This window comes from Narcine bancroftii, chromosome 1, assembly GCF_036971445.1.
Source record: "Narcine bancroftii isolate sNarBan1 chromosome 1, sNarBan1.hap1, whole genome shotgun sequence".
In the NCBI taxonomy this organism is placed as follows: domain Eukaryota; kingdom Metazoa; phylum Chordata; class Chondrichthyes; order Torpediniformes; family Narcinidae; genus Narcine; species Narcine bancroftii.
The window spans coordinates 98461290-98478355 of NC_091469.1; the positions used below are offsets into that span (position 1 = coordinate 98461290).

Here is a 17066-nt window from a genome sequence, read left to right on the forward strand (position 1 = left end):
CATAGCCATTTCATACTTTGTTTCCTTTCCATTTCCTCATTATCACCTTTCCTTCTTATCCATTTCTGCTTTCTTGTTTTGAACACTTTATAAGACAACATTTCTGAAACATCAAACATTTCCCTTATTCTCCTATCTAAACTTTCTTTAACCCCACTATCCCCTCCCCTTCCTGAGTTGCCCTTTATCCCTTGTCGGGCAACCACATCTCCCCTCTCCATTTGGATTTGCGAATTCACTCGCAAGCGTCAACTGATTTCGCAGTGACCGTAACTCCTCCCCACCCAGCCCCCCCAGAAAATATTCTAATTTTCAGATACAACAAAGGTCACTCTCTTAATTCCTTCCTTACTTCCTCTCTTCCCTTTCTTTCCCTTATTAATTCTTATCTATACTCTATATATTTTCCTTTAAACACGCATACACTCATGTACACACATATATATACATACACACACATATATACACCCATATACACACATACATATAGCTCGTGGTCATTTTTGCTCTTGTTACATGTCTTCATCTCTCTGTCTGTTTTGTAGTTGTTCTGCAAATTTTCGTACTTCCTCCAGATCCGAGAATAGTCTGTTTTGCTGCCCTGGAATAACTATTTTAAGTACCGCTGGGTACTTTAGCATAAATTTATATCCTTTTTTCCATAGGATCGCTTTTGCTGTATTAACTCCTTTCTCTTCTTCAGGAGTTCAAAACTTATGTCTGGATAGAAAAAAAATTTTTGACCTTTGTATTCCAGTAGCTTTTTGTCTTCTCTTATTTTCTTCATTGCTTTCTCCAATATATTTTCTCTTGTTGTATATCTTAGGAATTTTACTAAAATGCATCTTGGTTTTTGTTGTGGCTGTGGTTTAGGGGCTAATGTTCTATGTGCCCTTTCTATTTCCATTTCTTCCTGTAATTCTGATCTTCCTAGGACCCTAGGGATCCAATCTTTTATAAATTCTCTCATATTCTTGCCTTCTTCATCTTCCTTAAGGCCCACTATCTTTATATTATTTCTTCTATTATAATTTTCCATTATATCTATCTTCTGAGCTAACAGCTCTTGTGTCTCTTTAACTTTTTTATTAGATTCTTCTAATTTCTTTTTTAAGTCCTCTACTTCCATTTCTACGGCTGTTTCTCGTTCTTCCACCTTGTCCATTCTTTTTCCTATATCTGACATGACCATCTCTAATCTATTCATTTTTTCTTCTGTACTTTTAATTCTTCTTTTTATTTCACTAAATTCTTGTGATTGCCATTCTTTTACTGATTCCATATATTCTTTAAAAAATATATATATCCATTGTCTTGCCTTCCCCTTCTTCTTCCATTTCTCTATGTTCTTCTTCTTCCTCTGGGTTGGTCATCTGTTGTTTCCTTGATTTCTTTTTACTCTCTTCTTTCTTGTTCTCGTTGTTTTCTATGCTCTCTTCTTGCTGCTGTGCTGTGGCTGTCATTCTCAGCTGTGGAGATCGACTCCTCAGCTGGTCCCCCCTCAGTGTTTTTTTTGTCTTGCGCGGTTGCGCACTTTTGCTTGGCTCCGTGAGCCATTTTTGTAGTCCCGAGCTCGGGACTTCGACTGACCTGAGGGAGCAGGCTTCTCTCTCCACAGCGGGCCTCCTTGGACAGATAAGGCCTTCACCTTCTTCTTCCGATGTCTTTTCTTCTTCTCTTCTTCCCGTTGCTTTCGACTTTTCTTTCTTCGCTGCCCTTTTCTTCCCACCTTTACTTTCACTTTATTTTAATTTTTGTGCTTGTGCCTTTGTGTTTTCTGTGTTTTTTTTTTAAACTTTTCCGGAGAGGGCTGGAGTTCCCCGACCGGCCACTACTCCATTGCGTGACTCCCCCTCTCCCACCTCCTTCGTGATTACTTCTGTGCATCAGTTTAAAAGCCTTCATTTCAACAATGGATTTCTAAGACTGAACTTTGGAATGATTTCCCAGAACTGTGCCTAAGCTGTAATGGTTTGGGTATCTCACACACACACATAGTTGGGTTTGATTTGACTAATGTGTTATATTATTAGTAGTTATGAATAAACTTAATGTTTTAAAAGAAAACTATAACACTGACTTGGTGAATTTTCATTGCTGCTGGATTGTGATGTAACAATGGCTATTCCCCCATTAGGACTCTGCTCAAAGTTTATGGGCCCCTTTTCCCTGTGAAGCCGTCAAGTTTTAATTTCTTCCGTACTTCTCTCCCATCAACTACATTAAAAAATCAAAAACTATTTATATTACATGAGGTGAAAAGAAAATAAGGCTTTTACTTAAATATACCATCACTCGGGAAAGGCTGTTCTGCCATGCCATATCATTTAAAAAGAAATAAAATTTTCAAAATAAATCCTCAAAACTAGCTCCCAAAGCAGATATGTAAAATACCTGGGGTTATTGTTGAAAGCAAAGCGACAGAACAAGTATTCCAACCTTCGACATTTGCTGAACATTGCTCCAATTTTTTAAAATCAAACTGAAGAGCTCATTTGAGAAGATCAAGCGCCACCCTCTGGTGTTAATCAGGTGGTGTCACGATGCCTGTGCCACCACATACTGAGCTCATGCACAGAATTTTCTGACACTTCCCCACTTATGTTGGTGCAAATCTTTATGGCACTCCCCATGTGTAGAAAAGCATTCCCTCTGGCATCCAGCCAAAGCTTACCCGGTCTCAGGTGCTGTAAATAACCAATGGTTTGACTTTGTTCTCTATACCCACGAGTAACCCAGGTCAACAGACCAAATGCAGGCACGGAGGGGCAGGGAAAGGGATCAATACATGCAACCATGTTGCTAAAAAATGTCAGGGCAGATACAAGCAGGGCATTAGCATTCGTGTTATGGGTGGCCATATGGTGAGAAGCGTCGTATGCTTACAACAAGGAGAGTCATGCTCGCTTGTGCATAGACCACACACACAAACAAGCTTTTTTTGTCCTTACAAAAACTATGAGAAAACAATGTAGACTTCAGCTACATAATACATGAAAAGTCTCACTCACAAGGCACATCAACAAGTGCAGTGAAATATGAAAATCTAAAAGGTGATTGTGATAAAAACACAAACTCAGCAGGTCTCAAAGCATCCATAAAGACATATTATCAACATTTCAAGCCTCAGCCCTTCTCAAGGTAGAGCCCAAAACATTGGTTATACCTTTATCTCCTATAGATGCTGCATGATCTGGTGTGATTATTTTTACATCAACCAGTGTATTAGGTTTGTATCCAACTTGAACCATATCACCATAATCCTGGTGCATTTACCTTGTGCCCAATTCAAGGCCCCTAAAGGATGGAAAAACAGAGCAAGTGCCATTCGCTCTTATCATATCTGTTCAGATCTAGTACAAAGCAGCACAAGAATAGATGCAAGAGCCCTGTTACTGTCAGACAAAAATGTGTAGGAACAGACAAAAAAAATGATAAAGAGAAGGTAATTAATCTTCAGGAGATGAGAAATCAAATATACACGTTGATTACTGTCCATTTTAAATCCCTTTTGCGGCTTTAAGTCGAAGCCACATTACCTTTCTCATGATCTTTCGTCCATAGAACATCACTTTGTCTCTCTTTCGGAATCTGTAACGGGGCACACCCTGTTGGTGTTGTCCTGTAAGATAAATCAAAACCAAGAAGTTAGGAGAAGAAGAATGGAAACTGGAATGCTCTAAAGAGCAGCTTCCTCAGCCATTAAAATGTGCCTGCTGCTCAGGGTGCTATCGCTGACCAAATGAAGGTAGTCCTCCACATTGACACTGAAGGCTTGATGAACCGCTTGATTAAGCATCTTGCTCACACCATTAATAGTGGACAGTTCTTTGAAAAGCCAAGAAAGAGCCATCATTGATGGTCATTTATCGTACAAACTGGCCATCCAATTTCCAGCGAGCCACATCAGACGAAGAGCAGATAGGATCCCCATTTGTATGTTGAAAAGGCAACCCTTTTTTCTCAGTGGTACTCCCTCAGAAATGTACCAAAATGGCAACAATTTTTTTTTTAAAAATGCATTAAAAATTTACTCAGGTTATGCATTCAAATCTCTGGAGTGGATCTTAAATATTATTCTGAATCCAAGTGAGAACACCATTCCTAAGCCACAGCTGAAATTCCAATTGGTTTACTCAACTTAGTGGCTCTCCTTCAGGGTACTTGTCCTGAAGGTTTGTCAATTGGGCAACACGGTTAGCTCAACACTGTTACAGCACCAGCGACCGGAGTTCAAATCTGGCGCTGACTGTAAGGACTTTGTACGTTCTCCCCGTATCTGCTTGAGTTTCCTCCAGGTGCTCCAGTTTCCTCCCACCCTTCAAAAACATTCTGGGGATGTAGGCCCAGTTGGGTGTAATTAAAAGGCAGCACAGGCTCATGGGCCCGAAAGGGCCTGTATGTCAAAACTCACTATTAGCAACCTGTGAAGGACACTGCAGTTTTGTAAAAAGCAAACACAAACCGCAATATCCATCAATATTATCATAGCCTCCTGTATAGCACGAAACTCCATCTCAAATGTAACTTCATGCTACCTATTAATTAAACACGCAGAGGTGAGTGGAGACAACAGGATTCAGAGAGAATTTCCCTACCTGGGTAGAGAAAACATCTTTAATGAATATTCTCAAATTTGCTGGTTTAACATGGAAATGTAAGGACTGGTTATCTCCCACCTTACCAGCAGCTAGATACATCAGGGGAACAACATGGACACTGTAACCAGTTCAAGAATCAGTGACGCTAATCTGTTAACATGTGAAATACCTGGTTATCAAAACCACCTTATTTCAAACCCATATTTATAAAATTTATGCACATATTGTTCATGGCCGATTAACAAACAGAAAATTGACCCACAGTATCTTTTATAGTAACTTAATATTTAACCAGATATTCACATTTTAAGAGATAACATAACAACCTTAGCTCATGTCAAAGTAATTACTAAACAAACACCCCTCCTCATGCAATCTTTAGTGCAAACAATGAAGGTCATCAGAAATGGATCATCTTTCTTTCTCATTCAAAGGTTATTGCACAGATGGCGCAAGACAAGGAAGATTTTGCTTCCGGAACACTTTTGGGTGTGTAATGGATCCGTGTCAATAATAATATTTAGGATAAGGTTAAGCTTTATTTCTTATATGTCTTAAGTAATGTAATGGGTTTGGTACAGGGTCACACACAGGTCGCAGCATGATTGCAAAGGTATCATTGCACTCAGAGCAAAGTGTCAGTTTGGAGTTGTAATGTCTAAAAAGACAGAACTAATAGACTTGAAGTGGGTCTTAATTATTCCAGAACAATGGAGTGTTTGCTTTATTAAAAACTGAAGTATCTAAGTACTCAATAAGAACTGCTGAAGGAAACCATCTGTTTTTAAGTTAAACCACAGGGCCTCTTAAACAAGAGAAATGAAACCTTTGAAACAGAAGTGAGGTAATCTTTCGGAGTTGGTAGTCTACAAGACAGAGTTATGAAGATCACATGATTTACAAGAAACTGCATTTGTTCTAATAACTGGTCATGTTTTCTGAGAATTAAAACTGGCCTCATTGGTGATGTCATTTCATATGAGTTTAAGGGTATATATCTATCTGAAGGCAGAGGCATCTTAAAACCCAGAAGCAACCAGAAGATTGACAGTATTCTCTGGACAAAGAGGAGGTGCTGTTATAAGTGGCTTTAAAGAAAGCCAGACCACTTCTGTCTGTCTCTTTTTTCTTATTAGAAGGCAGCCTCTTTGTGGACAAGAGTTCCAGAACTCTTAAGAAGCCAAGAGGGAGTTGAAGAAAAACCAATGAGAATGTTTAAGAAGAAATCTCTTCCTGGGAAAATAGCTCAAGATTTGTGAGTTTGAACAGTCTAAGAACTAAGTCAGTGTTGACAAACACTTCATTACTGTTTTAAACAACATTTTATGTTTCATAATTACTTCTGAACTACAATTTAATAGCTCTTCAAATTCAATCAGATTAAAATATTTACCTTAAAAATAACTTTTCAGACTCAAGTTTAAACTGAAATAGTTTGGACTTTAATACACACACATTTGTACAATTACATTTGTGCATAGTGAGATTTAAGTTTGGAGTTATGTGAGAACTGTTATGTGATTTCTAAAATGTTTAAATATGTTTAATAAAAACTATTATTTTGAATTTACCACCGTCTGGCGAATCTTCCATTGTTATTCCTGTGTTAGTACTAACAGGGGTAAGTTAGTTCATAACAGGTGTATTTTATGAATTTTGGGCTTCTGATTATGAAGACCACCTTAAAATTTTCACGTACTTTTTAGATATCTTATTTTTGTGATTTCCTGACCTATTTTAAGTTTATTTCACGCATACAAAACCATGAAGTCTAACATGTCATTGAAAATTCATTTTCTACATTCATACTTGGACTACTTCTCTGCTGATCCTGGTGCAGTCAGAGACGAACATGGTGAAAGGATTCTCAAAGCCATTGCAACTATGGAAAGGTGATATCAGGGCAATTGTAATCCATCAACATTGCCTGACTATTTTTGGACACTGACACCAAAAGGCATCAGATGCTGAGTACAAACAAAAATTAGCAGCAAAACATTTTTAGGTCAGCTGAACACAATATGCCACATCATTATGCAATTAAACATGCTAAATTCAATAAAAGTTAATTTATGTTTCCCCAACTTCCTGCGTGATACAGCATATCTGAAATTATCTTTGTCTTCAGCTTGAAGTTATCTATCATAATTCCCAGTTTTTTTTCTGGAAGCAAACCTTTTGAAAACATTTGTTGTCCAATGTTTTCATTCAGAAAACAGAACTTCGCCCCACCCCAGAGAGGTGTAAGAATGAATTAATGCAGCTTAGTGGGAACTACAGGAGATGTGGATGAATACCATCATGGTCTGAGTGCACTGAATAGGTTGCAGTGTGGCACATTTTGTGTTCACCCAAACTTAGATTCTCCTCGTTGTTTAAACACATCTTTCCCTCTAATCACTTGCTAAAAATTTACTTTATTTTTCAGTTCACCAACCAGGTTCCAGAGCAATTAGAGTTCAAACACCTGCATCTGTAATTCTTCTACAAACCCACCAACTCCCACAGCTACCTCGACAACACCCCTTCACACCCTGTCCCCTGTAAGGATTCCATTCTTTTTTCTCATGCCAGATATTCAGAGATGTCCTCCTCCTTCAAACAACCTGGTTTTCTCTCTACCACCATAAACTCATCAACCATCATCTACCATATATCCTCAATTACCCACTCATCTGACCTGGACCCCTCCATGTGCAACAAGGACAGGATTCCCCTTGTCCTCACCCTTCACATCCAACCCATCTTCCTCTATCATTTCTGCCACCTACGTGAGCCCACCTCTAGACTCTTATTCCCCTCTGCTCTCCCCTACACTTTCCACAGGGACCATGACTCCCTTGTCCACTTCTCTCTCCACACCAATAGTCTCCTTGGCGCCCACCCATGACCACTGGAAATGGTCCACGTGTGGTCACCACTCCTCCCTAATCACCATTCGGGGGCCCCAAAGACTTCTTCCCAGTTAATCAACATTTCACTTGTGAATCTGCAGGGGTCATCTACTACATCCGGTGCTCTCATTGTGGTCTCCACTACATCAGAGAAACTGGACACAGACTAGGAGATCACTTTTTTGAGCACCTCAGCTCTGTCTCCACTACATCAGAGAAACTGGACACAGACTAGGAGATCACTTTTTTGAGCACCTCATGTCTGTCTATGGTCTGCCAGACTGAGACCACTTGCAAACTGGAGAAACAAAACGTCATCTTCCATCTGGGCACCCTCCTAACAGATGCTATTAACATCGACTTCTCCGACTCCCGTTAAACCCATCCCCACCCCCATCTGTGTCCCTGTTTCTTTTCTTCTTATCCTGTCTCTCTCTTCCCTTTTCCTCCTTTCACAAAGCCAAAATCAATTTTCACCTTTCCTCTTGTATACAATTGTCTGTTCTGGACTCCTCCCCCTGCCAATCTTCAGTCTTTATTCAGATACCTTCCTGTTTTTTTGCTTAAACTTTGAAGAATGGCCCAGCTCAAAACTTCGGTAATATATCTTTATCTCCTATGCACGATGGAAGACCTGTTAAGCTCCTCCAGCATTTCTGCATTTTTGCTACAATCACAACATCTGCAGATGTTCATGTTTCACTTCATAGCAATTAGAATTCACCCACCCCCTTCCAGGTTCCTGAGCAATTAAAGAGTTATCCCACCCCACTTTCAAGTTCAATTAAAGTTGCAGCAAAATTGTTTCCATAAAACTCTACGCTTGTTCCAAATAAAATCTGAGCTGTCCAAGATGCAGAGTTAGATCAATTAAGTGTTCTCCCACGACAGTCACAGAATGGTCACAGCTTGGGAGTGGGACAGAGGCTTTGGTGAGCAGAGGCTGAGGACGAGCTTATTGCAGTAAGGTAAGATCTTTGAATTTAAATTAGGAAGTCAATGGAGACAGCAACTAGGGCAGTGGATTGCTCTGATTGCAAGATGTGGGAAATCTGGTACAGCACAATTGTCCTTAATGACTACACCTGCAAAAGGTGCATCCAGCGGCAGCTCCTGGGAAACCGAGTTAGGGAACTGGAGATGGATGAACTCTGAATCATTTGAGAGGCAGGGACAGTGATAGAGAGGTGCTTCAGGGAGACAGTCACCCCTAAAGGTCAGGAGACAGGTAACCGGGTGACTGTCAGGAGATGGAAGGGGAAGAGGCAGACAAAGCAGAGCACCCCTGTAGCCATTCCCCTCAACAACAACACTACTTTGGATTCTATTGCAGGGGATGATCTACCAAGGACAAGCCACGGTGGACACATCTCGGGCACAGAGGATGGCCCCTTGGCACAGAAGGGAGGGAGGTAGAAGAGGAGAGCTATGGTAATTGGGGACTCATTGGTTAGGAGAGCAAATAGGATGTTTTGTTAACGAGATCAAGGCTCCCAGATGGTATGTTGATTCCCAGGTGCCAGGGTCAGGGACAGCTCTGATCAAAACATTCTGGAGGATCAGGGTGTGCAGCCAGATGTCGTGGTCTCCTAACGACATAGATAGGAGTGGGGACGAGGTCCTGAAAAGGGAATATAGAGAGTTAGGAAAGAAGTTGAAAAAGCAGGACTTCAAGTGGTAATCTCGGGATTACTGTCTGTGCCACGCACCACAGAGGATAGAAAAAGGAAGTTGTAGAAGATGAATGCATAGCTAAAGAGTTGGTGCAGGGGACAGGGGTTCAGATTTATGGATCATTGGGATCTCTTCTGGAGAAGGTCTGACCTGCACAAAATGGATGGGGCTGAACCTGAACTGGAAAGGGACCAATATCCTGGCAGGAAGGTTAGCTAGAGCTGTTCTGGGCAGTTTAAACTAGTTTGTTGATGTGGGGGGGGGGGGGGGGGGAATAGGGCAGAAGGTCAAAAGCATTATGCCATTGTTCTGAATTTGTGAGGAAGGGCAAGAAGGGGATGTTGCATGAATAAAAGCTTTCACCACTGGCAGGAGAACATACACTTTTATTAGCTTATAACTGAGGGTAGGATCTTACAGTGGTCTTCAGAGGGGCTCAGGGTTTAGGGGGGAAACCAGGGTTATATACAGGTAGATCAGTATATTCAGTCTTTATTCAGGGTTATATACAGGTAGATCCGTATATTCCCTGAGGCCCTGACTGGGGGTGGTGGGAACTTGAGGCATCAGACCCTCTGTTCCAGCGGGTGCCAGGTCCCTGATGGAGATGGTGAACTCCACATAGGCAATATGTTGGATTGGCGTGGAGCAGTTTCACCCTTTCCTCCAGGGGGTCAGTCTTGATTCTCTTCACATGCTTCCTGGGAAGGACCAAACCAGGAATTTTAAGCCAGGTTGGGAGTGTGGCTCCCGATGCCAACCTTCTTTCGAAATTGAATAGGAGCTCATGAGGAGTAGCATCGGTTGCAGTACATAGTAGGGACCGGATGGAATGGAGCACCATAGGAAGGACTTCCTGCCAACATGAGTCTGGAAGGTCACTTGACTTCAGGGGCAGTTTGATAGCTTTCCAGACCATGGCATATTCCTTTTCAACCTGCCTGATCCCCCAGGGGTTGTCACTCCTAGTCTTGCTGGATGCGATGCCCCTCCCAGCAGGTACTGACATAACTTGTCATTCAGAAAGGATAAGCTTCATAAGAAAAGTCCCAAATTTAGTCATTTCAGGTAAAATCATATCTCTACCAAATGTACGTTTTACCAAAGATCGAATTTGATAATAAAGAAACAAAGTTCTTATCAATACCAAAACTGTCCCTCATCTGATTAAAAGATAAAAATTTACCCTCTTTAAAACAATCTCCCAAGTTTTCTACACCTTTAAATCTCCAATGTAATAAACTTCGATTGTGTATTGAAAAAGAAATAAGTTGATTATTATACAACGGAGTCAAAGCCGATAATTCACCCCTAGAGCCGATCATTTTATTTTTCTTTATCCATAACTTCATTAAATGTTTTAATATAAGCACATTATGTTGCTATAATAAATTTATATTCATCTAAACAAAAATTGATGTATTTCAAATTCAGAAATATTTGCCATCTCAATTTTGGCCCAACTAGGAGGCCGTTCCAAATCCATAATGAACTAATAAATTTAAGTTGGGCTACTTCATAATAATTTTGAAAATGTGGTAAACGTAATCCCCCAACTCATATTTCCAAGTTAATTTATTCAAAGCTACTCTCGAAAATTCACCTCTCCATAAAAACCATTTTATTCAAATCTCGAAAAAAAATATTATCAAGTAAATACGGAATAGATTGAAACAAATATTGCATACACAGAAAAATATTCATCTTAATTGTATTTATCCTACCCAATATATTAATAGGTAAATCTTTCCATTTAATCAAATCAGTTTTAATTTTTTTTATTAATGGAACATAATTTAATTTACATAAAGATTGATAATTAACATTCAAAATTATACCCAAATATTTAATTCGATCAGTCTATTTCAAATTAATAATATTCTTATAAACTGAATAATCTCCTTCACTTACCAGTAATTATGAAGGTACCAGAGAAGGGTCATATTTCATCTATGTATCAAATATTACAGGATGGTATGGATAAAAAGGGTTGGGATAAATCTAAAAGTAAATGGGAAGCGGATATTGGTTTTATTTTTCCGAGGATGATTGGTTAGATATTTGTTATGACAGTGTAACTAGATTGATAAATGCACATTATGCAATGATTAACTATAATTTTCTACATCAATTATACTTAACACCTGAAAAATTTAAAAAGTATGGTTTTCATGAATCAGATTATATATATATATATATATATATATATATATATACATACAATCTTTTTGGAAGAAAATTCAATTGTTTTTAGAATACCTGTATAAGATTAAAATACCTTTAGATCCAACAATATTTTTATTGGGTAGTTTGCAACCTCTGAAAGGTTTGGGATTAGATAAATTTCAACTTGCTTTTGTATATTTAGCTTTATCTATAGCAAAAAAAATGTATTGCTAGTACGTGGAAAGATACAAATATGATTGATATTAATAGATGGCATAACAAGATGAAATATTGTTTAATAATGGAAAAAATTACATTTCGCATAATTATAGTCTTTTTATTAATAAGTGGTTGTTATACTCAGAATATTTACATTTTAATTTATGTTGATTAGATCTTAATATGTATGTTTAATTTTTCCTTAATATTTTTTCTTTTTTCTTTCTTTATGGCTCTCCTTAGGAGAGTTGGCTGAAGGGGGGAGGGGGAGGGTTCTTTTCTTTCTTTTTCTTTTTTTTCTATATATAAAAAATAACGTTCATGTTTATGGTTAATTGTTGTATATGTTATGTACTATTTGTTTTTTTGAACGAATAAGGTTTAAAAAAAAAGGATAAGCTCCATGAATATAGCTGGGATACGTGAACAGGGCAAAAATAGAATCTAGGACCTTTATGACTGACGAAGTGGACGTGTCTGGACAAGGAATAGCGAACGGGTAGTGGGAGAACTCCTCAATGATAAAGAGGAAGAAAGTGTTCATGTTCATGGAGGGGAGAGGTCCCTTGAAATTGACACTGAGCCGTTTGAAGGGGTGCCTTTGCTGGACGATAGAAGTGCAGCTTGCACTCCACGCAGACCTGGCATGACCTGGTCATTTCCTTGACTGCTTCCATGGAGTAGGGCAGATTGAGTGCCTTTACAAAATGAGCTATCTGGGTAACCCCTGGATAGTAGAGCTCATTATGCATCGTCCGCAGAGGCACAGCTTCCTCTGGATAAGGCATCTGGAGGGTCATTAAAGGCTACCAAGAGCAGGTGGTATAGAACAGCAGACTGAAATTTCATACAGTCTGAGGACAGATTCGAGAATAGAGGTGGGTGAGGGGGGTTTCGATATTCAGTGTGGAGAGACTGCATGTGGGTTCTGATTTTAGAGGCCCTCCATTTCGAGCTGTTATGGGGGGGGCGGAGGGGACCAGAATACAGAATACACAGGTCACACTTTTAAGGTGACACAGGAAGTCCAGACCCAACAGCACCAGAGCACACAATTCATCAAGTACATACAGGCATATCTTACAAAATTCAGCCCCCTAAAATGACAACTGTTCTATACCATGTTCTTGAATATGTGTAGAGTGTGACTGAGATGCAAGGAATATCCAATAATTGGAAGGATACATCTTTAGGTTGTATTCTTACACAGTCTGTGAGTCTGTGAAGCTTTCAGTAGAGCCTGTGTCGATTAGGCATTTAGTGAAATGTCCGTTTACATTCACAGTCAGTTGCTGAGCTGCTGAGGTCTGTCCTGATCTAGAATCATTGAGGCTAGGTCCCCGGAGACTCCATACTCCTCACTCGAGTGGCCCCCTCCATCCTGGGTTGCCTGTGGGTAAAATGGCGTTGACCTCATGGCACGACAAGATGGTCGGTCTCCTTCATCTTCTGACAATGATGGTGCCGAGTTTGAATTTGAGTCGTGGCAAGATGGCCACCGAGCCTTTTCTCACCATTACCTCACTGCCACCCTCCGTCAACATGTAGTACTGCAAGGGGATTTGGGTGAATTTGGGGAAGACTGCTTTGGGCTGGAGTCAGATCCAGGAGCGGAGCTAGCTGCAGACTTCCCCTCGTGCAGCAAACCCTCGCCCAATGTCCTTTCTTGCCACAGCTGGAACACACTGAGTCTTTAGCTGGGCAACACGATCTGGGATGCTGGCTCTTGCCGCAGAAAAAGCATTCCCTAGTGCGGGAGCGCTCCCTAGCACAGGAAGTGGCAGGCATTAGGGCTGGGGTAGTGGGAGCAGCCGGTCCTTGGAAGGTGTCACTGAAATGAGCAAGCTCACTGGCTTCGAGGATGTCATTCTCAAGCTTGGCCTGTTCCAACGATTTGGCCAGTTCAACGTGACTAGCCAGGTCCTTCTTACCCGACTCAAGCAGTCGCTGCCCCATGTACCTCGAGCAGACCCCCACAACTAGAGTGTCCCGGATCTGTTCTTCTTCATGAATGTGGCCCATAGCCATTTCGTACCTGCACTTCTTGGCGAGCATCCACAGATCCAACAGGTAGTCACCGATGGTCTCTCCTGGTCATTGGCAATGTAGAGTGAGTAGGTGCCTCACTAGGAACCTCGTTTTGCAGCTTCAGGTACCTAACCTTCAAAGCCTCAATGGCAGCATCATACGTAGTGCAGTCCCTGATGACTCCATACCCTTTCATTCCTACCCTCGAAACAAATGCGGACCTCCTGAGCTCATCGGTGTGTAAGACGTCTCTGGGTCTGTTTAAGTAGGCCTGGAAGCAGTCTAGCCAGTATGTGAACTCCTCAGCCGTGTCGGGGGACAGAGGGTCTATCAGCAGCGTCCCTGGCGCTTCCATCGTTTAGGGAATAAGCTGATAAAATTGTAGCAGGAATAAAAGCTCTCACGGCTGGAAGGAGAACGTACGCTTTTATTAGCTTATAACTGAGGGTAGGGTCTTACAGTGCTCTTCAGAGGGGCTCAGGATTGAGGTGGGAAACCAGGATTATACATGGGTATCAGTATAACACACCACCAGCGAACATAAATGCAGTCAGTTAGAGGGGTAGAAATATATCAATTTCAATCCTAGGAGTATTAGGAATAAAGGGAATGAACTTAGAGCATTTGATCAGTATGTGGAACTACAGTGTTGCAGTCGTTACAGAAATTGCCTGGAGGAAGGGCAGGATTGGTTGATGCAGGTACCAGTGTTTAGGTGCTTTCAAAGGAAAAGGGTGGGAGGTAAGGGAGTTGAGGGGGAGGGGGGCAGAAGAGTAGCATTACTGTCAGGGATAATATCATGGCTATAGAATAGGGAGTTCACTGCAGAGAGAGCCCACTGAATTGGTGTGGGTGGAAGTCAGAATTAGGAAGGGAGCAATCACTGTGTTGGGAGTAATCTATGGGGCCCCCAAATAGCCCTCGGGACATCGAGGAGCACATAAGCAGGCAGATTTTAGAAAGGTGCAAGAAATACAGGGTTGTAGTTATGGGTGATTTCAACTTCCCCCATATTGATTGGCACCTCCTGACTGCAAGAGGAATGGATGGGGCTGAATTTGTCAGGTGTGTTCAAGAAAAATTCCTGACACTGTAAGTGGACCGGCTGATGAGGAGAGGCCATACTGGATCTAGTTCAGGGTAATAAACTTGGTCACTTGGCAGACCTCTCGGTGCAAACTCCCTTTGCTTCAGCATAGTATTGGAAAAGGATAAAAAAGACAAAATGGGAAAGTGTTTAATTACAATCGGATGAAGCAGGAACTAGCAAAACCAAATTGGAAACAGATGTTCAAAGGTGAAAGTACAGAAGAAACATAGAGGAAATTTAGGGACTATTTGTGCTGGGTTCAGGATAGGTTTGTCCCATTGGGACAAAGAAAAGATGGTTGGAAAAGGGAACAGTGGCTGACGAAACAGATGAGGCAAGTAGTCAAAAGGAAGAAAGAAGCATATATTTCAGTGGTTCTCAACCTTTTTCTTTCCACTCACATCCCACTTTCAGTAATCCCTTTGCCATCCATGCTCTGTGATTAGTAAGGGATTGCTTAAGGTGGTATGTGAGTGGGAAGGGAAGATTGAGAATCACTGCTCTAGACCCAATTGTTACTGAAATATTTTGCTTGAGAAAATTTGTCATTGAGCCATTTCCTTTGCACATAAAGATTCAATTAGGTATGATTAAAACAGTGGTTTTCAAACATTTTCTTTCCACCCACATCCCACCTTAAGAAATCCGTGACTAATCACACTTGCATAGGGAATAATTAAAGTGGTATGTGAGTGGAAAGAAAAAGAATGAGGACCACTGATATATTAGATTTAAGAAGCAGGAAACTGGAAGACTCATGAGAAGTATATGGTAGCCAGGGAGAAGATTAAGAAAGGACAGGAGAGCTCGAAGGGGGCAAGAGAATGTCTTGGCATGTAGGATTAAGGAGAACCTCAAGACATCCCATGCATATATGAAAAACAGAAGGATTACGAAAATAAAGGTGGGGCCGCTAAAGAATAAAAGAGGCAACATGTGCCTGGAGGCAGAGGGGGTTGGGAGGTCCTAAATGAATATTTTATGCTTCAGTATTCACAAGGGAAAAGGATCTTGATCAGGGTGAGGTCAGGATAGAACAGGCTTGTGTGCTGGACAATGTGGAGATTAAGGAAGAGGAAGTGTTGGATCTTCTTAAAAACATCAAGATTGATAAATCCTCGGGGCCAGACCCAGGTTGCTGTGGGAAATGAGAGAAGAGGTAACTGAGGCAGTAGCTATGATCTTTGAGTCCTCTTTGCCCACAAGGAAGATCCAAGAGGATTGAAAAATGGCAAATGTAGTCCCTTTATTTAAAAAAGATAATAGGGAGAATTCTGAGAATTATAGACCAGTGAGTCTTATGTCAGTGACATGCAAACTATTGGAAAGGATTCTTAAGGATAGGATCTATGAGCATTTAGAGAAATACAGTCTACTCAAGGATAGTCAGCGTGGCTTTGCGAAGGGAAGATCGTGCCTCACGAGCCTAATTGAGTTTCTTGAGGAGGTACCAAAAGAAATTGATGAGGGTAGGGCAGTAGATGTGGTCTTCATTGATTTTAATAAGGCATTTGACATCATCCAGAAAGTCATAGGCATGGGATCAGTTGAACCTTGGATGTGTGGTTAAAAAAAAATTTGCCTGCAGGATAAAGCAAAGAGTAGTAGTGGAATGAAAGTATTCTGTCTGGAGATCGGTGACTAGTGGAGTACCACAAGGATCTATTCTGGGACCTTTACTATGTGATTTTTATAAATGATGTGGATAAACAGGCAGAAGGAGAAGTTTGCAGCTGGAAGAGTTATGGATGGAGCTGAAGGTTGTTGAAGGTTACAAAAGGATATAGACGGGATGCAAAGATGGGCAGAAAAGTGGCAGATGGAGTTCAATCTAGATAAGTATGAGGTGATGCACTTTGGAAAAGACAAACCAGAAGGCTGAGTACAGTTTTAATGGTCAGTTACTTAAGAGGGAGGATGAACAGAGGGACCTTGGGGTTCAAATTTATACATCGCTCAAAGTCACTGCCCAGGTTGATGGGATAGCCATGAAGGCCAATGGGACACTGGGCTTCATTAATAGGGGGATTGAGTTCAGGAGTAGAGAGGTCTTGTGGCAACTCTACAAATCTCTGGTAAGACCACACTTGGGAGTATTGTGTTTAGTTCTCGACACCTCATTGTAGGAAGGATGTGGAAGCTGTGGAGAGAGTGCAGAGGAGATTTACCAGGATGTTATCTGGATTGAAAAACAAGAGCTGAGGCAAGGTTAGCATGTCTGGAACTTTTCTCTTTTGAATAAGAGGAGACTTGATAGAGGTCTACAAGACTATGAGTGGCATAGGTAGGGTGGACAGCCAGTGCCTGTTTCCCAGGCCAGGAATAGCAAACACCAGAGGACATATGTACAAAGTGAAGGGAGGGAAATTTAGGGGAGACATCAGGGGTATTTTT

The 17066-nt window shown here is 41.0% G+C and overlaps 1 protein-coding gene across 18 annotated transcripts in view; it reads right to left on the reverse strand.

Moving 5' to 3' along the window:
- pnpla7b (patatin-like phospholipase domain containing 7b) overlaps window positions 1-17066 on the reverse strand; it is a 496626-nt gene that overhangs the window by 423139 nt on the left and 56421 nt on the right. For all 18 annotated transcript variants that reach the window (XR_011356222.1, XR_011356233.1, XR_011356243.1 and 15 more), the window contains one exon: window positions 3540-3622. Coding sequence is in view for 10 of the 18 variants with exons in the window: in XM_069933113.1 (XP_069789214.1) it covers window positions 3540-3622 (83 nt within the window). In the remaining 8 variants the exon portion in view is untranslated. The remainder of the gene's footprint in view (window positions 1-3539; window positions 3623-17066) is intronic.